This window comes from Anomalospiza imberbis, chromosome 1 (genome assembly GCF_031753505.1).
Source record: "Anomalospiza imberbis isolate Cuckoo-Finch-1a 21T00152 chromosome 1, ASM3175350v1, whole genome shotgun sequence".
In the NCBI taxonomy this organism is placed as follows: Eukaryota; Metazoa; Chordata; class Aves; order Passeriformes; family Viduidae; genus Anomalospiza; species Anomalospiza imberbis.
In genome coordinates this window covers 25,733,003-25,756,404 of record NC_089681.1, presented here as the reverse complement: position 1 = coordinate 25,756,404, position 23,402 = coordinate 25,733,003, and the positions used below count along the sequence as shown (strand labels likewise).

Here is a 23,402-nt window from a genome sequence, read left to right as displayed (position 1 = left end):
GCTCGTCATCCTTTGCATATACTTATATTGTCTCCTTGTATGGGACACAGTTCCATATAAGAGTTTGACATTTGAAAAGAAGTGCTTCAGAGAAAAATTCAAATGTATGTTTGTGAGATGTGGTAACATCATTTATTTCTCTGGAATGTCTAGTAGGTTATCCTCTGGTGACAGGCTGTCAATAAAAATAAGTTCCTGTCAGTCTCTTGCATCTGTGGATTTACGTGAATTGCTATAGCTAAGTGTGTTGTGTGGTTGAAGTACTGGACTGAGATTGGACCTAACCGTGTTCAGTCTCTGAAATTGCCAAAGACTTCATGTGACCTGAAGTCATTTCTGTAGCCTGTGAACAGCAGGACGGGTGTACTTTGCAGTATTCCCTCAGAGCTGGTCATCTGAAGCAAGAAGACTGGCAAGTTCCTTTTAGCTCACAAAACATAGGTCCTGTGTGGGGCACAGGTAGGAAAGATCAAGAAAAAAGCATATTCCAAGTCTCAACATCAAGCTGGGATCCAGTTTATGCTTGGCTTTGGGGGCTAGGAAGCACTTCTGTCCTGTGTATAAAATAATAGTAACAGGACAGCAGATTTTGCTTCATCTGACATTGTCAGAATATTGAAGGGGAGCCTCTTAAAGCCTGTCTTGCAAAGAGATTCTGGGGATTTATTTACTAACAGAATGTCATTTGTAGAAATGGGTACTGCTTCTGAAGTCTTTTACCTATTAACTGTTCATAGCTAAATGAGTTATTAATTGTAAATTGACAAAAAAACTATTTTTAAAGCGATGGAACCAGAAAGCACATTTTAAGTTTTAATGAGCATCTATAATAAGAATAGCATTTCTTTTATCTTGCTTATGCCAGTGACATCCATTTCAAACTATACAAGTTAGTTGCTTTTAGTTGCTGAACATTTTGTCTTGACAAGGTGTATACAATATGCAGGTTTTAGAAATGGCATATAATGTTTTAGGAGTTACATATCACTTAACTTACAAAATACTTGCTAATATATAGACTTAGTTAAGTAAAAAAACATAACTGATCTTATTATCCACTGCTGCAGGAGAATGGAACAGTCTGGCTCGGACACATTTCCTTCAGTAAGAGTTGTTAGACTTGGTAGGGACAGGAAAGGAACATTACTATGAAGACATGAATCCTAAACCTCTCAAGTTTATGTTTTGCCTAAATACAATGTAATTGATACTCAAGTAGCAACACATGATATCTGAATTCAGGAAAATAATAAGAGAAAGAAGCTTTATAGCTACTACTTAACCCAGGCAGTGTCTTTTGGAAATTCCAGAAGAAGCTGTTCCTAAATGCTGATGAGGATTAGACTGTCCTGAAAAAGGCATAAAATACTGCTAACACTCAAGAGGTGTCCAATCCATAAGCATGCCCCACAGCTTTGTATTACTCACAGACTGAAATAAAGCACAGTCATCACAGCTTCTTTATTCTAAACATAGTTAAACTGGCAGGAGAGGTAGTGTCTGTGCTGACTTAGGCTGATATATTTGCCCTGAGATTATTACATTTCTCACCCTGAGATTATCAGTGAGCCCCAATGTAAAGGGAAGGATAAAAAAAAAAAAAGGATTGCTTTGTGGCAAAATCATTTTATGAAGTTGGAGGGACAGGACCGTGGAGGAATGAGTCAGAAAAGGTGATGGTGTACATTGGAGATTGCAACAGGAGTCAGTAGGGTTGCAGAGGCAGTTTAATTTTCATGAGTCACAAGGATGCTTCCCTAAAGTCCAAATACCTTCTTAAAAATTACTTTTGCATGGTCCATCAGTGAAAGGTGTTATCACTTCCATGAGCTCAACTTGGAGACACCCACAAGGGGGATTCATTGTCTGTTTTCAACCGAAAAGTACATCTTGTCTGCTTAATTAAATCTTGAAATTATCCTTTTTATTTCTGCTGGTGATTTACTGTCTTTGAACGTGCTACAATTTATTAGATTAATTCAGTGCTGCAAAAGTATTATTGTGCTATAGTAGGGGCTTATCAACAAGTTATGAAAATCATTTAAGATGCAAATGAGAGAAATCTGTTGCATTTCCTCTTCACTATGATTCCAGAACTGCTGTTAGTCTTTAGTTCTCCTGTCAGAAATGAGAGATGCACAGGACTTTTTCGGTCTTCAGCTTCTGTTTATTGTTATCAAAACTTCAGCACACTGTCTGCACCAGACTCTGCGTGCAGGAAAAACAGCACAAAAATGGCTAGCAATCTCTTGTTACAAGGCCTTTTAAGTCTAATCAAAAACTAAGCTACCCAATTAAGAAGTGACACCTAAATTATTTTCCTTTCTAACCCAATAACTGACCCCTAAAGACCCACAATGCAAATTTTTCTACTCAATTACAAGACACCACCTAAACCCAAGAAGAAAGAGGAAGAAGAAGAAAGAAACTCAAGACAACACCCTATATCCTCCATCTTGAACCCATCTATAACATACTAAAAATCCTAAAACCTAAATTTCTCACCCATGTGACATACTATACTACTATCTACAATCTCTACAATCTATTTCACACTTTTGTGGTTTCTAGTTTACTTTGAGGCTTAGGAAGTTTTCTCCATGAGTGAGGGTCAAAGTCAGTGCTCCCCTGGGGGTCAGGACACCCCAGAGCAGACAGAGAAATATTCTCGGTGCCCTGGGTTTCCACATTCTCCTAGTTCTGGGAACTCTCTCCCCTTGAATATTTTAATTACTGTTGAGAATATTGCTTCTATTTCCCAAGTTGAGGATTTGCTTTACAAGGAGAGGATGATACTATTTGAGGGAGCTCTGAGTTCCTGGCTGTCTGTACTGGCTTCCAAGTTCATGTGAACTGTTCATTTATATTTTCTTTTTTTCCCATACTAATAACATGTAACTAAAGACACTGAACTGCAAGAAAGTTCATACCATTGTCTTCCTCCAATATAGCATCTTCTGTTGTAACTGCTAAATAAGTAATAATGCCACTTGAACAAAGGTAACCCCACAGTCTTTTATGTGATCATTTAATATGCCATAAAATAAAATAGTCTTTGGGATTTGAGTGCACTGACCTGCTTTTAGTTGCTGAAGAACAACTTGAATTGATTTCATAGGGAATTGGAGGTGCTCAACACTTCAGAAAATCAGGCCATGCATATTCAGGTGCCCAAGTATGCATTCTGTATCTTTTCAAAGTCACAGCAAGTAGGAGTGGATTTCAGTTGCCCTCCATAACCAGTAGCTGTAACCATGATTATGATGAGGGCTTAGTAAAAATCAGAAAAAGTAAACCTTATGTAGAGAAGCATAGCCTTAACTGAGGTTTAAGGGGAGTTTGGCAGCAGTATGTATGTATTTTATTCATTGATGAGGTTCATTTTGCATAAAAGTGCTGATGACTGTCAGCACCCTGGTCTGTTTTGACATTTGCCCATGGAATATGGTGTTTAGAAATTTCATCAGCTTGCGTGGATAATATTTTCAAAGGTGGATAACTAAGTTCTAAACAGGGAGGATTAGATCAGTGGTTTGACACTGTTCATGATAGAACAGTGAAGCAGTGAACAAAGGAGAGCCAAAGTATTTGTTTCAAGGGTTGTGTTCAATCCTGATTAAGTTGTTGGTGGAAATTCACATGATATTCTCCATAATGGTTAGCTGGGCAGTGTTAATGGCCCTTGAGGTGCCCTGATGGACAGTGCTGCGGGCCCAGGTAGAAGCATGCACCCACTCTGCCTGACCTGGTACTGTTAAGGTTTACTTCTGTCAGCAAACACTGCATTTATAATGCCAAGGGTTTGAAGGGCCTCATTTTTACTATTGTTATTTTTCTTTAAGTTTGCTGGTTTGTGCTATAAAATTTCTAGATGATCACCTTCTTTGATTTGAATACCTAGTGATACATTAAGTTTTAACCTGTACATATTTAAACTAGGATGGGCTAAAATATTTTACGACATACTTGTAATTTGTAGGACAGTGGGTTTTGGTATTTGTTAGCTTGAATGTTTCTTTGCATGTTTATTTTAGTAAATTCTGTATTTATAGGCAGCAAAATGGTTAATAGCTTCAGTAAAGAGGATCACAAGTAGCTCTGTTTCAGTTTCTGTGTATGGCTGGATTATGGCATACCTGCAGTACATCATATAATTAATCTTCGTGCATGCTACAATTTTTCTTTGGTCACCAGATGTCTACCAGAAGGAAGAAGAAATCTTCCCTATCATCACTTCTCTTATTATTATTGGGGCCTTGTTCTGCCCCAACCCTGACATTTAAAAATCAGTCTTCCCAGGAGTGATTTAGAGTTTAAAACCTGGAGGTTTTACAGCAGTTTTGACTGAGCCATACTTGTCACAATTTGCTTTGCACTGACAGTAGACACCTTTGCTAGAACTGGGGTTCTAAACTGCTGTGTTTTAATCCAAGTTTTATTTAAGAGAAATAACTGCAGGAAAAACCCTGCCTGTGGGTGACTGAGACCTGCATTCTGTGTTGTGCCCTGCAGCAGAGCCAGCTGGTGGGCAGCAGCAGTAGCACAAGGGTGACTTCAGAAGGGATCTGAGACAGGTACCTTTACTTATGTTCAGGAAGACAGATTTCAGTTTCTGTGGTGACTCTGTCAAAACACTTTAATAGCTTTACCTCTCACTGTAATGATGCAGCAAACATATTCTTACACACAAGGTTTGGGGCTTTTTTCTTTACACTTTTAAAATGTTAAAAATAAGGCAAAATCCAGGGTTTCAAGTGGACAATATGAACAATATCAATCATTTATTGTAGTGATCGGCAGATTCACTGTTCCTTCACTTCTTGTACACAATTGTATTTCACATTGCATAGAGAAAAGAGGAGACAAGCAGGTAAGACATTAAATCACTGTGCATGGAGTGGGAGTAAAACAGTGAGAATGAACTGGCTTAACCTTACTTTAGTTTTTTGTGTGGATTTTTTCCCCAGCAAGACCCCATCCAGCACCACCTACCCCTTATCTTTCCAAGGCTCAGGCTGGAGAGAGCCCAAGGCCATTAGGCCATTAATGAAATGGTATTTTGCTGCTTGAGTTCACCTGAGGAATTCAAGGACTCATTTCAGTGAGAGTTCATTGACTGTCATCTTGAAGGATTGAGCCTCATTGTTTGAGACACATTTTAAATAAAATTAATTTGCTTCCATATGTTAAATAAGACACAGAAACACATCTGAGAAGTTGTATATAGCTAATCTGCTAACGGGAATTGCTTCCAAAACAGTTGTACATGGAGGCAGCATAGGTTTATTGGCATTAAGAGACAGCCCAATTTCCTTCCTTCTCCAGTACTTACTGGGAGCAGTGGCCTGGACATTCATGAAGTAGTCTGGCATAAAATTGGTGTAAAGTAAAAAGGGAGCCAGACCAAAAAAAAAACCCCAAGGATGCAAGAAGATAGGGCTGCTTCATAGTATAGTTCCCATTTAAAAAATACATCTCTAATATAATAAAAAGCAGAGCCCACCATGTAAACTAAATTACTAAATTTTTATAAAACCTGTACTATTTTTTAGTCATTTGATGTCAAATTTTAATGCTAGTGAGATAGACTAGTAATTCAGTGTAAGATCCAAGGAGGCACATTTTTTTTAAAATAGTCAGTTTGTCCTTTACATGGTACAGATACAAGAATCCAGGAGATACACAAACTAGACACCAATAATCTTAGGATATTAAATTTAATTATAGATTACACAGAATATGATGTAAAAACAGCAATTTACTAGAATAATTATAACCTGCAAAATGTGAAAATAGTTTAGAAAATGGATTGTCATATTCTCTGACACAGCAATAGTCATGAAAGGTACACTTATAATATCATATGTTAATCTGTGTATTAACTATACTACCTGTCATTTAGCCAGGATTTCAAGACAGATTAAAGGCATTTATTTCTGAAGTGCCTATGTTTAAATTCAATAAAACAGCTAGATTGAGAACACTATATTTTTATCAACTACTGTATGGAGATCTATTCCAGATAAATGCTTTGTCTATATGCTATGAATTCGTAATGAGAAGAGTAATTGTAAGACTGCAGAGAGTACAGACCTGTAAGTGGGTGGTTTGACAACTGAAAATATTTCTTAGTGCCTTATTAAATTTTTGAAATCAGGCATGCCAATGTCTCTTTCCTGTTTCAGACCTAGATCATATTTAATCTGAATTCATGTTTTATATTTAAAAACCTCATATTTATTTGTTTTGGGAAAGATGTGTGTTTATGTGTAGATTTTTTTGTTACGTAGTTTAACAAGAAATGTTGCAAGTGTCAAAGGATATGATGACCACAGCAATGTCAGCAGGTTTAATTTTTCTCCAGCCATGTTTATGAAAGCAAAAACCCAACCAAAACCACCCCTCACATATTTAGTTTCTTTTTGAATATACAGACTGGCCCAAACACTGACATTCTCTTTATCAATCTTATTGTTACAAAAACTGTACATTACAAACAGTATAGAAACAAACTGAAAGGAATGTGCCACACATCCTGGCTAATTTTCTATATGCAGTTTAAAAATACAGCCTACTCCCTTATAGTGCACAGTTATTGTGTAGAATACATCACTAGTTAAGTGGACATGATAGAAGAGCTCTAGTTTTCCTCAGCACAGAGAATAAGAGCCAATTCTGCTCGGTAAAGTTTTCCTCCATCAGACAAGGCCATGATGCTTTTCTTGTATGTTGCAAGGTTGGTAATGTCTAATTCCTATTTAAAGAACAGATAATGCTTTATAATCCTGTTTAGTTATCAGCATGAACACGTTTACTTCCAATGTCAGGAAATGAGAGAAAATCCCAGGTATTCTCAGCCTGTCCAACAGTAACACACTAAAATGTTTTTATATATTTGTACATTATCCATTATGTGATAGCCATATGTTAGCTTGCTGCTAGCTGGTATCTCAGAAGCAAGCAAGCTCTTGACAGTGTGACTGTGTAATTACAACTCCCCTAGTTCAGGATTTACACTGCTATTATTTCCACCACAATTTTTAGTTGTACTTTGACTTCAGGAATTATGACTTAGAAGCTCTATATTTATCTTATTAGGGTGGATTAAAGCGTCCTTAAAATCCAAATTAAATCTAATCTCTAAGGGGAAAGAAGTCCTCTAGGATTACCTTTTTGTTCTTTTCACAGAGATCCTTCAGTAGGGCATCAAGTTCGTTTTCATCTATATAGCCATTGCCATCCTGAAAAATACCATTAAAGATAAGTTTTTTAAAGATAATTTATTTTTTACTTCCAGAGGTTATGGCTAGTTCTTCACAAATTCAGAAAATAAGTGCCAATAAACGACACCATTAATAAAAACATTTTTTAAAGACTTACTTGATCATACATCTCAAAGGCATTATTGAATTCTTTTGCACACATTTTGACACCCTAAATGCCAAAGGAAAACAAATGCATTAATAACACCAGTTATGTGTGATGGTAACAGGTTACCTGAAGAATGTGAATATTCATACCTGAAATTTAATAAGAAAATTTTCCTGTACTGGGAGCAGTCTTTAGAGAGAAAAGAAACATAGGTCAAAATATTTAACTGTTCCCATTAACAGCACTTGGTATATGATATTTCTTGTGAAACAAAACAGAAGACATACCTGGCCAGTTCAGTAAGCTCCAACTTTCCATCATTGTTTGCATCAAACATCCTGAGCTGAAAGAATATATAAATTTACATTGCTAATCAAAATTAATCAAACTAATGAAGAGAACACTTATTTGGAAAACTTAAATCCAATTAACTTTGTCCTGAAATGATGTCCCCAGGTCACATTTACTGTGTAATACGTTTAAGTACTGACTAAGTAACTAATAGTAATTAATTCTACTGCAAAATCTTGGTAAGAAACCAGATGAGCAATTCTGATTAACCTGTGGTAAGGTAGGTCTTAAGGTCTTAGCCTGCCTACGCTGCTGAATGAATGTCCTGTATGAGAAATGTGCATGTTGTTATTTATAAATGAGAGGAGTGTTGATGTGATAATATTTTACTTTTGACTTCATGTCATGATTGGGTAATAGAATCATTATTCTCTATTCATAAAGATGAAAAACTGTAGGGTTAAGTACAATACAATCCAAGGCATTCAGTTCCCAAGACAGAAAACAATAGATATTTCATTCAACTGAACAGGTCTAACTATTTAAGCAAAGACAATATGTTTTTTACTTTGATATATATTAAAAAAAAAAAACCAAAAAAGAAGTGAAGAGATGTTGCAGATGATCCTATTTTCTTGATGGTATGAAAATGGGAAAATAAATCTATCCAAAGAACCATAATTAAATTATAGTAATAACTATGTTAATATAATTTCACAAAATAAGTGATTATTATTTCCAATAATTTTTAATAACTCTACTATGAAAGGATTTTCCTTAGAGGCCTTGAAAAGATGAGTTCCTGCCACTTGAAAAGCACAAACAGCTTATAATAGCTGTGAGAAGTAGATGAAGATATTGATCCTGCATAGGACTTTCTCTTCCAGTATTTATATCTGTATAGTTCCATTTTCCTACTTTCAAACATTATATTGCACTTGCTGTATAAAAGAGTCACAAAAGCAGAAGACTACAAAGCATTGTATTGAAAGCACCACCACCCACACTCTATCCCATCACCTGCAATCCCAGTATTTTTAGATGTGATTTATAGATAAGAGGAAAAGCAACATCCTATACTGATATATATACATAAACATATATCCTTTTAAAGAGAGAGCTAATGTAATGCAATGAAAAAAGGCCCAATTTCACTTTGTTAATACAAAATAAAGGACAAAAGATAACAGAAAAAGTAACTAATTCTATGAACATTTATTTCTACACAACACCGTGGTTCCTTTTAACACTTCCTTTGTATAAAAACATCTGCCTTGTGTGCATCTCCTGGAAAAACAGATTGGCATTTGAGGGAGGTAAGCAGTGGCAGCTGTGAAGTGAACTTTGTATTTTGATGAGTTAATGGCTAGCTCTGCCTGCCAGCAGCAGCTCAGGACTGTGTGATTTTTATTATCCTTCTGTTTTCTGCAGAGATGATTGGAGAGCTGGGCTTATTTTTTTCTCTTTTAACTAAATTCTTTGTCAGTGTGTGTCTCTGCAGAGGCCAGAACTTATAGCACACTTTAGGATGGAGGTCAAAAAGCTCCCTGAATGAGAATGTTGTCTTCAGCAGCAAATGAACAGTGACAATTCTATGTAAATGGTTTATACTGGTACAATGAACCAGCAGACTTTTTCCAGGAGAAACACAAGGTTTTTTTCAGCCAATTTTAAGCCAATTTGAGGCCAAGTGCATCTACCTAGCACATTTTTGATTGATAGAAGTATTTTAAGATGAAAACAAGCTGATAACTGATTTAAAAAAAAAAAAAAAAGTAGATTTACACATTTCCTGAAGACCAGAATTCTGTCTTTTTTCTTGAAAAGTCCATGCAGAAACCAGTACTGGTCCTTACCATGGAGTTCCATAGCAATGGAATGGATGGATTGTTCAAAGGATGGGCTGACCAAGGAAGCAACAGTTTTGCTATAGTGTTTATCTAAAATATCAATTTTCTGCCTTTAAGCAAGGGGAGAAGAAAAGTGTGAGATATTTGTAAATCTAAAGAAGCCACCATGCACTGATGTCTTTTAAGACAAGAGACAGACAGCACAACACTGAAAGAAGGCAAAATATAGAAAGTAACACCAAATTAATTTGATCTAAACAATATAATTATGACAAGAACAATTTTGCTCCTATGAAGACTTTGGTTTTACAGCTAGCAGCACAAGGGAGCAAAACAGGGAAAATGTAATGGCCTGGCATGATATTATATAAATACCAAGAAGGTTAAAAATTGCTGGACTTTTCTTTTTGAAATGTACTGAAAACTGCCCATTAACCCATTATGCCTCTAAATAAACTTACCATTATTTCTGTGTATTCTGTTAGCTTTGAGTCTTCAATCTGCTTATTTGCTTTCTGTAATAAATCTTTCAAGAAGCTCTGTTAAAATAAATAGAGTAATAGGTGAATTTTTATCTACAGTATAAAATAGTTGACTTGCTAACTTCAGATTAAAGTAATGGGAAATACTATTTTACTTCCACTTTAGTATTTACTACTGAAGTTCCAAACAAGTAGGAAAAAAGATTTATTAACAGCTAAGAGTATATGTTTCTTTTGGTAAGTTCAAGAATATTGCATTTTATTTGGAAAAAGTAACTCATAAAACTTCGTGCATTGTATGCCATTTTTTGTATTGTGAATTTGGAAAAAAGTTTGGCTTTCAAATATACTGTTTCTTAATATGCACTATCAGTAAACTAAACTAATTAACCTTGGGTCTCCTTGAAAACTTGTATGCCTAATCACTTCTTGCAGCATCTGAACAATTTTTTGTTCAGATCAATGATTAATTGAGTTTTGTCCTTGCCTATGGCATTACCTGATGCTAGAAGTGAACATTGGTTCTTCCTACTTTGTATTTTTAATGTGTGCAGCCAATTTCATTGCATTTTTGAATGAGAATTTGATGTCACATGACTTGAAAGATCAGCCATTTTTACTTTAAAAAATAAGATTGTTTCCACCCATTCCGTGTTTTAAATTTCTGTACTAGATCTGTGACAGCAAAAAAAGGAAGATACCAAATTGTAAAGCAAGGACACTACAAGACCTGATGAAGGACCTAATTCCTGTCATCAGCTGGAGTGTCATTATCCTTGCAGAATTTTTGGCCACATTTCAAGATAGAAAATGGGAGAGCTTATAAGAAAATATGCTTGCATTCCTGGACCTGAATGCAACCATGTCAATAATGGTATGACTAACATGACTAGCAGCCTGGCCCCCTCCAGGCTGGAGGCCCTTCCTGGTAGCTTGTATAATGAAGAACACGACTGAAATGTTGTGAATGGATGTTTCAGAAACATGTTTATTCTTGTGTGCTTCAATGGAAAATAGAACTGGAAGGGAAATTAAAAGGCTATTCAGTCTATGTGTCAAGAAAGGATTCTATCTATCTAAACTTCCTGAATTAGTCTCTGATCTGAGTTATTGCCAAACAGTTTCTAAATACAGGCAGTGATGAAGAGTCTGCCTCCCCCTTAGACAACATATTCTACTGCCATTACTATTGTTAGAAAGTTTTCTTGATTTCCAGCTTAAATTTCACTTACAAAGTTGTAAGTGGGTGTACTCCTCCCATAGCAAATACTTAAAAATGTTTTTGCTTGCCAAGAAATATTGATCTAAAAATAAAAGTGGACATTTATGTCTTATTTTCAGCGTTAAAATGACCTCTTTCTCTGAGGCAAATGAAGCCTCACAGCACAAGAGAGATGAACCACTAGAGATTCAGTTAAAATGTCTTCATTTTTCAGCCGGCCCTCAATCAACCCTGCCTTTTAAAATCTATTTTAAAATATAGCAGTCAGCAGACATCATCTAACAGCTGGAGAGTTCTCAAGTGCTACCTTTTCCTTATCCTGCAACTTTAAAAACACTGGCCAGGTGCAACCAGTCAGCAGAAGAATGGGCTTATCTGCCTGAGGGTTACCCTAAGCTTAGATCCTCAGCAAATGTCACACAGATATCAAACTCCAAAGAAAAAGGGAAAAGGAAAAAAAAGATGTGAATTTTCTGTCATGGATTTCTTTTCTGAGCAGAAGAACAGGAAAGATTTTGAACAGTTTGATCTCCTGGAACTTTATTTAAAACTTACATCACTCTTCTTTATGCCACATATGGACAAACTAGTCCAAATAAGATGTAAGATGGATAAACACAGATAGTTCTCTTGCTATGAATTGCTTTGATTCCTTTGAATGTAAAGCTACAATAATGACTCAAATGCAGTTGAACTGTGGAAAATGGCACCTTTCTACTCAGAAAGCTGTTGTATATGAGCATCTCTGCTATGAACAAAGGCAGAGAGAATTGGGACGCTTAAGCTTGTAGAAGAGGAGCTTCAGGAGAACATCATCAAAGTATATAAATACTTCAAGAGAGGGTGCAAAGAGGATGGAGCTAGGCTACTGACAGGACCAGAGACAATGGTGACAAAGTGAAACACAAAATGTTCCCTCTGAGCATCAGGAAACACATTTTCACTGCAAGGATGACAGCACTGGCACAGGTTGCCCATGGAGGCTGTAGAGTCTTCATTCTTGGCGACATGCGAAGGCCATCTGAACAAGGTCCTGGGCAACTGGCTCTGGGTGGTATTGCTTGAGCAGAGGGGTTGGACCAGATGACCTCCAGAGGTTCCTAACAACCACCCTGTGAATCTGTGACACTAACTCAGCATCAACAAATTGATGTTGGTTGTATGACTAGGGAAATAAAATCACTCTTTTTTCAAGATTTCTTAACTGTGCAAGGCTGAGATGCCTAATGGGGTAACCTTGATTCTGCTCTTATTTGTGTATATTAAAGCTGATACCAAAATCCTACTAGGTTAAGCAAGCAGAGGCAGCACAATTCCATTTTGTTAGTCTAACAGTGTTAGAGTTAGGAAATTGTAGGGTTACATGGTACTTGAGACAGAATCAACTGTCCAGCAGCACAGTGATTAATAGTAGTGATGCTCTTAAGAAAAAACAATCCAAAGCAGCTCTTTTCCCTAAGAGACCAAAAAAAACCCCAACCAAAATAGCTGTTAGAGACTCATCTTGCTTTCTTAATCTTACTTCTGAGCTACCTGGTACCCTAAGTTATTTGATACCAACACTTATCTGAATTAAAACGTGGCTTAAAAAACATTGATCAGATTAGAGTTTCACTTTAAATAATTTACTGGTGATAAAACATCAGCTAATTGTATTGCATTTTTTGTCATGTTTGAAATGCAAAAACATGCACGAGTGGGATGTATCTGAAGAAAGAGATAGCAGCACAAGGCTGTAACCCAACACCTGTTCTCATGTTGTGCATGCTCATAGATACTGGTTTACCTTAAGTTCCTCAGAATCAATGAAGCCACTGTGGTCACTGTCATATTTCCTCCATGTCTGCAATCAGAATGTGAATGCTTTAATGATATGTTTATGGCAAGCAGGTCTTCGATAGTTTTATAACAGACAACTTTTCATACTGTACCTGCATGAAATCTTCACTTGACTTTAGCTGCTGGCATCTGAAGAACAACAGGAAATTCTCTTCCGTTGGCAATACCTGAGCAAGCTGTAACAGAGTTTAAGAAAGATTAAATTTTGGCTCTTCATCAGGCCAGCTGAGCCTGTAACAGAGCATGAAGATTTTTAAAGTGTATGGAATTCTTTGTGCTCATACTGCCACTGCTGTATTGTGGCCTGTTTCGAAGCTTCATCCTGCTAGCTGAAGTGTTTGGAAAATGCCTCTGAAAGGCTTCTGGCCTGCAGCTTTGTCACAGTCATCAAGGTCAAACAGAACTTGAGGTCTGAGAGAAGGGAGTGAGGTAGCACTTTACTAAAAGGGTAGCTGGGGAAAGGGGAAAAAATTCACCCATGCAGAATTAGAATCTGTATTTAAATGCATTGAATTTTGAAAGGGAAAGCATAACACAAGGATTCACAGAGGATAAGTGTGAAGGACCATGAATGAGAAAACAGAAATATAGACTACTCAGATACCAAGAAAGGTATACCAAGAAAGAAAGGAACACTGACATGAAGAACATGTGTGTAATGTAAATGGTTAAATATAAGGAAAAGCCAGGAGAAAAAATACCCAGAAAATAGGGAGAGTAAGGGATGGCAGTTCTCATTTGTCAGTCACAGAGATGTGTTCAAAAAGAGCTATAAATATCAGAAAGAAATCAAGAGGGCTTTTAGCCCTGCAAAACCAGGGATGGTTCTTCCAATGCCTCTTCTCTACAAAAGGCTTTTTTAAAATCAGACATTATTGTACTGATTATTGAAAATGTTAATTTACTATAACTCAATTTTGGCAAGTGACAAATGTAGAAGATGGAAAGTATGCTGTATAATTTAATGTAAAATCATGATTTGTTTTTAACAAAAGCTCATTTTTTTTTCTGTCCTCAAAATGTATGAAATATGTTTTGATTAAAAAAAACTTTTTACTTGAAGAATAGACCAGCTGTGCTTATTATGGAGAAAATGGAGAAAGACATTTCTTAGCTGCATTCTTTTATGTAAAATGACATCTGCAGACTTTATGGAGTCCCATCTTAAAATTTTGATTCAAATTTTTGTTTTTCTGCCTTCGTTTCACACCCTCAAATCTTTTGTTCTGACTATTTCAGTGCTACTGCCTAATTGCTGAGGCTTTTTTATTGAGAACCAGCAGAGCCATTAGTGTCTTCAGCTCTCACCTCACAGACACAACAAAGTTATGGAGACATATCTCTTGTTTCTCTAAAATCATATATGCAAGGAATCAGTTAAATTCTTTTAGTGTTAGTACAGCTGAAAAGACACATCAGAGCACTCTCCTTACAGAAATGGTGCAGCTGATGACAGGCTGTCAGGCCCATCAGAGCCTTCTCAGTGCTTTTGCTAAGTGGATGAACATGAAATCAAAATCAACCCAAGAAATGTATTTTTGTCAGCAGCTTTCAAAACCTACTCCATTATAAATAGCATATACACTTATGGGTAAGTATATATTTATGTGTACACAATAGCTAAATGTGTGTAACTTAGTCCTCATTTATGAAAAAATGTCTTTATTTCTTTCATGACACAAATTCTTTGATTTTTAGAATATGCTCCTATTTAACAGCATATGTTGAATGGAAGAAATATTCAGAATAAAAAAGATAGTTTGGGTGAAGTGGCTGATTATAACAATGGAAAAGGATTTGCTTGTGTCAAAAATATAAATAAGATGTCATTCAATGACATAGGTAACTCCTGTGAATTTTGCAAGGGCACCATAAAATAGTAACGGTCCAAAGGATCATTAACAGCCTATTAGCAGTACCAAACTGTAATTGAGGCACAGAATATATTACCTCTAAAAGAAAATTACCTTATTTTAAGCTATACCTCTCACCCTTTGTAAGTCTCAGGGGAAAGCATTAAATTGCTTTTTGTGGAAAACTTTGCAGTATTAAAGGGATGAGTAGATTGTGTGGAAACTGGTTCAACTTCCCAGTCCCAGTTTTATACCACTATCAAGAAGAATGATGGAAACCTGGTGCTATTTTAAGTGATGACTTCTTTGTGGTGAAAAGCACAGGGGGACTTTGTAAGCATCCTTGAGTAAGAGTGCAGACCATTGCAAGTCTATGTACGGCAGCAATAGAAGTTTAGTGAGCCTTGAGCTTTGCTGCTTTTATGGAGAAGGTTGGTTGTCTCTGGATTGCAAATAATAGAGGATAACTACAAAGCCTGAGACTGGTTTGACTCCTCTCTGGTCAGCTGCAGGCTGAGGTGTGTCTTTATAGGCTACCTAGCAGAAAAAATACTCTCAGTACCTAAAACAATATCAGAACTATTTTCTAGACATTGTTCTCTAAGTAAATTCCATTGCTATTTAATGTTATTTAAAATTCCTTTCACCTAATAGAGTGAATTTGCTTTTTAAAATCCCATAATAGAGCATGGGAGTACAAAGAATATTTTAGGCTAATAAGTAGTCGAATTTTTGGCAGCAGTAATCTTCAAATAATTTGAATGTGAAATTACTGCAGTTCTGAGTTTTGAAACCTTGAGTTTCACAGCAGCATTTTAGCAAAAGCACTGGTCTCAATGAGTACAAAAGGTGAATTAAAGGTCTCTTACACAACGGAAAGAAAGTGGGCAGGTCAGGCTCTGCCTTTAGCAGGAGGACACTGGATAATAGCCAGTGAACTAACTGCAGTGTGCTTGCAAAGACAGAATCAACACTTAATCTGAGCTGAAAATCCACTTCTTCCTCTGTGAAGCCACCCAGGCCTCCTCTTTATCTCGGTCAACAGACCTTTCCTGAAAACTCATCATTGGCTGGCACATTCTTTGTCAGATGCTGGGTGTCCATTTTGAGGGCTGGGAGTCTGAATGGCTTTACATAAGTTTTCCTAAACAGCGTTCACACAATTTTCAGAAAAACTATTTGATGTACTATGTAAATGTGAACAATCTGGAATTACTGGATAATTTTTTTAATATAAGGAAGGAGAGTCAAGTCCAAGTACCAAGTTCAATATCGAACTGCTCTGCACGTACCACACATTTCATGAGTTCCATCAGCAGTTTCCAAATCGAGCTTCGTGCTGATTTAAGGGAAACAAAATACAGCTATTGGGTTTGGAAACTGCTATATTAAGGGAGAAAGTCCCTTCAGTCTCTGAACTCCGTACTGTCACTATTCAGTTGCTTCCATGAATGCTGAGCATGCTTGGCCCTTCACTGGGGGTGGTGAGCCATATCAGACCCTATTTGATTTGCTCATCTTCCCTCATTAAGTCAATATCAGAATCAGAAATAGAATTTGAAAGGTAAAACTTCCAGTTATCTTTTCTAAGTGAAGAAGCACAGTCTTTTTCAGGCACTGTTCACACATTCTTCTTGCATCAGTGCTGGCTCCACAGATATTCAAAAAGACTAATTTAAAATAAATTCTTCTATAAGAAATAAATTAGTATTTGTTGGTCCAAAACAAAAGAATTATTTTACTAAATAAACACTACTTCTTCCTAGATGCAAAGCTATTTGATCAATGCTAATTATTGTTAAAAGATGCACATTTAAAAATCAATTGTGGCTGCAAGTGAAACAAATTGTTCACATTTCTGTGGTAGTTTAGTCATAATTACATATGCCTTTAAAGAAGTATATAAAATTCAGACATACGACAGAGGAGAAATGGTATCTTGAAACAATCTATTGTATCAGCAGTGATACTTTCTATCGACTTCTACAGATTCTATTCAGTTCTCAGTTTTAAAATTAGGTACTGACCCAAAGCTGGTCATTGTAGAAATTTTGCAGGCCTGGCTTGTTTCCAGCTGTTTCTTAATGAGCTCTCTAGGTCAGATTTCTTATTATTAGGAAAAAACCCCACAACATCATTTAACAATAAAACCGCAGTCTCACTGCACTCAGAGTGACATAAATGAGTCGTTGATTTAAGCTCAGAGAAGTGACTTCTCAAACTGCAACCCTATAACCCCACAAACTCTCCTTTTTGAATTGCAGTGCTGAAGAGTGAAATTCAGAGAAAACACAATGGTTCCTCCCTTCCTATCAAGTTCCGTAAGTTATACAATTGTTGAGCTGCTGTATGAGGAGAAGATGGTTATCCTTCAGCCTCTTCAGAAAATAGGAGTAAGGAATGTGAGAATTTTCTGCCTGCAGTTCTGTTAAAATTCAAGAAAGGAAATTCTAAGAAATTAATTCTTAGCCATGATTAACATGCTGACTTACTTGGGTTACATATTTGGGGTTTTTTTAGAATAGACTACATACAGTGACTGCCCAATTAACTTCACTCAGATGTAATCATCACTATTAGGAATGGTGACAGAGCATGAGTTCAAAATCATAGGCAGCACTACTCACACTACTTCTCATCAAATTACCTTTTAATTTAAATTTCTGAAATAGAACTTTATTCTGCTTTGTAGAAAACTTAAATTGCTGTTGATGCTTATTTGTATTGAATAAAGAGAGAAAAGTTAAATGACTTGTGGTGAAATGTCTGGAATGTGGTAAGGAATACATTACTTGTTAATGAAAAAGTTTCATTAGTGAAAAGAAAATAAAGATCTTAAGGGTGAGGAAGAAATATTCTGTGTATCTAAAAATCCGAAGTATTGGCATATTATGCTCACATTGTTCTGTGCTAAATGTATTTTCTTCAAGTAAAGTTACAAAGTAACTGTCTTACCTCAACTATACCTATTTTTCCATCAGTAGATTTCCCGTATTGGTCCACAAAAGCTTTCATTTCAGGTGTTAAATCCTACAAAGTACCAATGATAGAATCATTACTTTAAAATACAAGAAACATATGTAAACATAATTGAACAATCTATTATTTGCCAAATAATATACCACATTTAATGAAGTACTCACACATTGCAGCTACATTGGTCAAGTTTAAATGATTTTTTTTTCATTTTACTTCCTAGGGAATTACATTATAGCCGGTGTGAATGATTGGCATATAAATGCTTAGAACACTATTTTAGTTTACAGAATGAAAAAATTATAAAGACAGATGTGTTGGAAGATGTGTCTAACATTTCCTTTGTTTAAGATGGTGACAGTGAAATTCATAGGCAATTATTACTCCATTTTCTCAGTTTAGTTTTCATTTTTAAATTAGTAACTTGAAGGCAGTGCAGAATCTTTCAAAATAAGGAAAAAATTTCAGTATAATACATCTGAACACCAAAATAGTCTTTCCACGTCTTTGAGTGGATTTTTCCTGAACAATGGATGCTATTTTAGTCTTAAAGGATCCCATCACAATATAATATTTTTCACTGTTTAGTATTTGGTTATCATGGAAACAGAGTCAAAATGTCACTGCTTAAATGTAGAAAGAGAGACTTAGTTGGGAGAAAATTTTAAGCAGTACCTTAAATCTGACAGAATAAAGCCATCATTGTTGTCCATATAAATTATGGTCCCTGCTATAAATCTGTTCTCTAAAGACCATTCTCACTGGCCATGGCAAAAAGTGCCAGCCTTGGGGCAAAAATCTGAATATCTGATTTCACACTTAAACTTGACCTGCCTTTCTTTGATATGAGATGTCATCAACCTTCAATACTGATTGAACTTTTAATTTTCATTGTATTTCTTAGAGGTGGAAGCTAGTGAAACGATTCAGCAAGAATAGGGTTACAGTTATATTAAAACAATGGACAATTCTACAGTTATAGATGAAGTTACATCAGACTTTGGAAATAAAAGCTTTCGTTGTTATAATAGATCTGATTATATAGGACCTAAGTGATTTTCTCATTGGTGACACAGGGACTCCTAGCTGTACAAAGTCCATTGTAGCTTGTCCCAAATTTCACCTGCCAAAGCTAACTAAAATGTCAGTTCCTTGTAGCTGATACAGTCACGGCCTAGTATCCTATTTCTGTCAAAGTCATCCATAGCAAGTTAGTAATTTGCTGTGGCTTTAATTAGAGATGTGGTTATTAATATAATGGACTTCAAAGTCACCTTTCATCTAATGATCCCAAAGTGGGGACAAGTTTGCTTAGCAGATAGAATGGAGAATTAGACACTTGGATTTTAATTAGTCCTGGTTAAATATTTTACTAATCTTTCTAATAGCAACTCTGCAGTGCCAGACAGGGTCCAGCCATTGAAGGAGGCACAGTTGATTACAGGTTAAACAAACCAGGAAACTTATCCTCTAGTTCATTATTCAGAAAGTATGGTGAGATTTTGGTGTTCACTTAACCTGCTCATGAGCTGCTTGAAGAGTTATTCGAGTTATGTTATTCAAATAAATATTTTTGATTTAAAAAATTGCCTAAATTTAACCAAGTCTAGTCCTAAACCTGATACAGATGTAGTGCTCAATTTCTGAAATGAAGAAACTAGCCCTTCATGCCTTAGTCAGACACCTCAGAAAAGATACTTTTCCGACAAGTGAAAAATATTAGCTTTTTCTGATACGATTTGAAAATGTAAGGATAACTGGCACTACAGAAACCCTCACATAATTGTACTCATAAATAACACATTTCTGCAGAGAAATATTGTCATTATCTATACAGGCAGGGAAAGTGAGAATCGGATGTGGAATAGGTCAGACAAGATCCACCTACTGACACTTTATCAACCTCTGTGCTGGTCACTTATACCCCAGGGTTTCTTTTGGCAATTGGCAGTCCCAAATAGAGAATGTATTGCATAAATGCGGGTCACAATAAATGGAAGCTATGTTTATACACTTTTGTAGCTTTTATCTTTAAAAAAAGAGTTCTTTTAGCATGGCTGAACCATAATCAACTATACCAGATCAATTCAGTATCTACCATAACGCATGAAGGAAAAAGACCTAATGTTACCAAAGCCCAAGCACTAAGCCTTCCGAGTAGACATTCCCCCTTCCAGGGGGGCTAGCCTGAATCAAGATGCATGCTACCTCTCTGTCTGAGAAAAAGCAGCTGGGAAAGTACAGGCTTGCTGAGTGGATTAATGCAAGGATTAGCATCAGAACATAATTAGAACAGTTCTGTAGTTGGGAAGAATACTGGGAAATATTAAACCGTCCTATTCAATGACAGCATCAATGTGATTCTTTAATGCATATGTCATGACTGATGTAAAATCCAGCTATGAAGAATGCATAATTGAATATTTCAAAAATAGTGAGCAGAAGAGAGACCTGAAATGCAGAAGTTAATGATGATAAAGAAGCTTTGGAGTGTTAAAAGAAGGACAGACAGGGAAATGACATATAACCTACACTAGTTTCTCAATGTGTCCCTTCTGGCAAAAGAATAGATATTCAAAGATACTGAATTAGTATCCCGTGAGACAAGAAATGAACTAATGAGATGCTTGTTTAGCAAATGAGCCTTCAAATGCAAGAATCAAGTTAGATTTTAAACCTAAGATGACATATAGCTGTACTCCAGAGCCCACAGACCAGGTGCTGAACTTGGTTTTGCTACTGTAGATTGCTCTTTTCAGCAGAACACTCCAAAGCTAGGTTTGAATCAGAAATATGGGACAGAAAAACTTAAACATCTGAGCATTTTTAGAATACAGTGTCAGATATTGGCAGAAGTTATTTGAAAAAACCCAGATACATTATAACATTTGTAGCAGATAAGAATAATCCTGCAAGGGTTTCTGTGCTGCTTTGAGTAGGCTATGTTTTTAAGAGATGCACACTTGCTTTGAGAGAGAAAAGATCCTGACCTTAAAATTATAAATATTTTTTACCTTGAGTTTCTAATAAATTTTTAACAGCTCAGTAATATATTAGCATTTCTACTAACAATACAATTCATACTAAATATAAAAAGGCTTTATTATCTTCTTTCTACTGAGCAAACTTAAGTTTCCTGCCCTTTAGCACAAAAGGGAGATTTTGATTTTGTACAAAAGGGAGTACTTGAAAAGTATTGAAGTTTTTTTAACTTTTCTGTGAAAAAAAATCAGCTTTTTCCTTCTAAAACACCCAAATTATTTCCTAATTTTCTGTTTTGTTTTGGGTTTTTTTAACTTCAATTTTGCTTTATTTTTTTTTAATTTTAGTTTGAACTTACACTCAGGAAAATTAGAGCCTACACCAGCATCTCTTATAAGAATTAACTGCTACCTAGACTGCAGTAACATTAGAGGCATTGCTGAGAGACAGATTTTCATATGTGTAAAGTTTATATGATACAATTTTCCACAAAATACAATTAAGGTACATATTAACTATTTTTTTCTGCATTTAGGTCTAAAATATATAGGAACATTCAAAGCAAAATTAATTATTGAAAAGCTATTTCTCACTTTGGAGGCATTCTTATTAGGAAGTATCAATCTATTTTCTTCATGCACACACCATCCACTTAAATTATATTTTTTCTGTTTCTTCAGAATTCTTTTAGCATAGATTCATTTAGACTGATTCCATTAAGTTATATGTTGGGCTTTGATGCTAAAAGTGGCTGTATTTTGACACAGAATCTTTAATTTCTTTCTTTCTTTCTCCCTTATCTTTTCTCCCCCTGTATGGGTATAATTTGGAGGAAAATAATAATTAATGTTTCAATAACTCATACACAGACACGTTTTGACAACACTGTCAAAAACTTAACTGTCTCTCTGAGCCATTTAAACAGCCAGGATTTGGTACTCATACTCCTGGAGAAGAGCAATAAGCGTTTAGGAGTCATCTGCAGATCTATTTAGTGACCACCAAGGGGCAGAAACGCATTTCAGCCCGTGCTGCCCATTAGGTGTGAAATGAAGAGTCCAACTACCCTGAAGTGTTGGGTTTTTCCTTTTTTTTCCCTAATTTTTTTTTTTTTTTTTGGCTTCTCCCGCCCCCCCCCCCCGCCCCCACCTCCCCGCCAGGTTTAATGAGTCCATCTCTGGATCAGATAAGATTGATTGCAATGGGATAAGGTCCCATCCAAGACAAAATGACAGCATCCATACTTTTCTTGACTTTTCTTTATAAGCACTGTCAGAAGTATCAGCTTGTAGCCTTGCAAGGTACGAGTGGGAGCCGCTCATCAGTGAGGTGGACCCTGGTTTCACCTTTCCAAAGTAGATGATTTATCAGATTTGCAACTTGCTCATTTCTAACCAAGCTTTGCCCGCTGCGGCAGATGCGTGAACCGTGGGATGACAAGAGAGGACAGAAGGAAGCAGGGCACTGGAGTTTGCTCAAGAAAACTCTTCTTTCCCTTAGAAGACAGAAAAGTGGGGCGAAACATTAACCTACCAAGCCTGCCTTCTTCCGTGCCTGCTGCAGCTCCTGGATGAAGTTTTGTAGCTCCTTCCCGTCCATGAACCCATTGCCTGAATGAACAACAGAAAGAGTTACGGCTGCCGTCTCCGCTCCCTCCAAACTCTCCGTCCTCCAGCGCCGGCAGGGGCATCTGCGACCCGGCTGCTCCCTCCCGGCGAGCGGCTCCCCGCGCACCTCTCCCGGCCCCGGCCCCGGCCCCGATGGCTCCGGGGCTGCGCCCGAGGCTGCGGGCGGCGGGCGGGGACCGGGCCGGTTTCGGGCGGGCAGCGGTGCTGTCCCCCCCAGCCTCCCGCGGGCTCGCCCCCCGCGCCCCCCGCGCCCCCGCCGTCCCGGAGGGAAAGGAGTCACCGTCGGAGTCGTAGTGGTGCCAGATCTCGAAGAACTGGGCGGCCGAGATCTCCACGCCCTGCAGGTGGGTCTCCGCCGTCATGGTGGGCGCGGGGCGGCGCGGGGGGGGCGCTGTCCGCGGTCCTGACTTGCCTCTGACCGCGGCCGGCGCGGAACGACAGCGGCGGCTCGACGGCTCCTCCCGCCGCCGCCCCGCCGAGGGCTATTTATGAGGCCGTCCCGGCCGGGCCACTCCCCCCGGCGCTGCCCTCCCTCTCCGCGGGCACCGGCGCGCCCTCCCCGCCCTGCGCGGGGGGGCCGGGGTCTCCCGACGGCGGCACCGCGGCCGGGGCCAGCCCGGCGGCGGAGCCCTCGGGAACTGACACTCCTCGACGTGGGAGGGGTGTGTGGGTGCCGAGCGAGGAGCCCCGAGCAGAGAGAGCAGCGCTGAATGACCCACTCAGGAGTTACTGCGCATCCCTTGCTGTGGAGAGCATGCCCACGAGACGTGGGGACGGAGGGTGAGCGCAGCCTCCCAGTTTAGCCGTTGGGTTTCCATGTGGAAGAGGGTCCTGAATTTGAGAGCGTGGCTTGCGGCATCTCAGGATGTCCGGGTACAAGAAAAAAAAAAAAAAAGAAAAAAAGGATA

At 37.6% G+C, this 23,402-nt stretch overlaps 1 protein-coding gene across 1 annotated transcript; it reads right to left on the bottom strand.

Annotated features, from left to right (window-relative positions):
- Nucleotides 1-6,214: 6,214 nt before the first annotated feature.
- On the bottom strand, nucleotides 6,215-22,952 carry CALB1 (calbindin 1). The gene is made up of 11 exons (XM_068185306.1): nucleotides 22,775-22,952; nucleotides 22,400-22,476; nucleotides 17,864-17,938; nucleotides 13,148-13,231; nucleotides 13,003-13,059; nucleotides 9,974-10,051; nucleotides 7,659-7,714; nucleotides 7,521-7,560; nucleotides 7,381-7,434; nucleotides 7,170-7,241; nucleotides 6,215-6,754 (listed from the first exon to the last, which is right to left on the bottom strand). The coding sequence occupies exons 1-11, from the start codon at nucleotides 22,854-22,856 to the stop codon at nucleotides 6,641-6,643; spliced, it is 789 nt and encodes a 262-aa protein (XP_068041407.1). The 5' UTR covers nucleotides 22,857-22,952; the 3' UTR covers nucleotides 6,215-6,640.
- Between the last annotated feature and the right edge of the window lie 450 nt (nucleotides 22,953-23,402).

Coding starts and splice junctions, on each gene's coding strand:
- CALB1 (XM_068185306.1), bottom strand. CDS start 22,856: ATGACGGCGGAGACCCACCTGCAGGGCGTGGAGATCTCGGCCGCCCAG. Junction 10,052..13,002: donor TTGATTCTGAGGAACTTAAG/GTAAACCAGTAT, acceptor TTATTTTAACAG/AGCTTCTTGAAAGATTTATT. Junction 7,715..9,973: donor CAGAATACACAGAAATAATG/GTAAGTTTATTT, acceptor ATATTCTTTCAG/CTCAGGATGTTTGATGCAAA.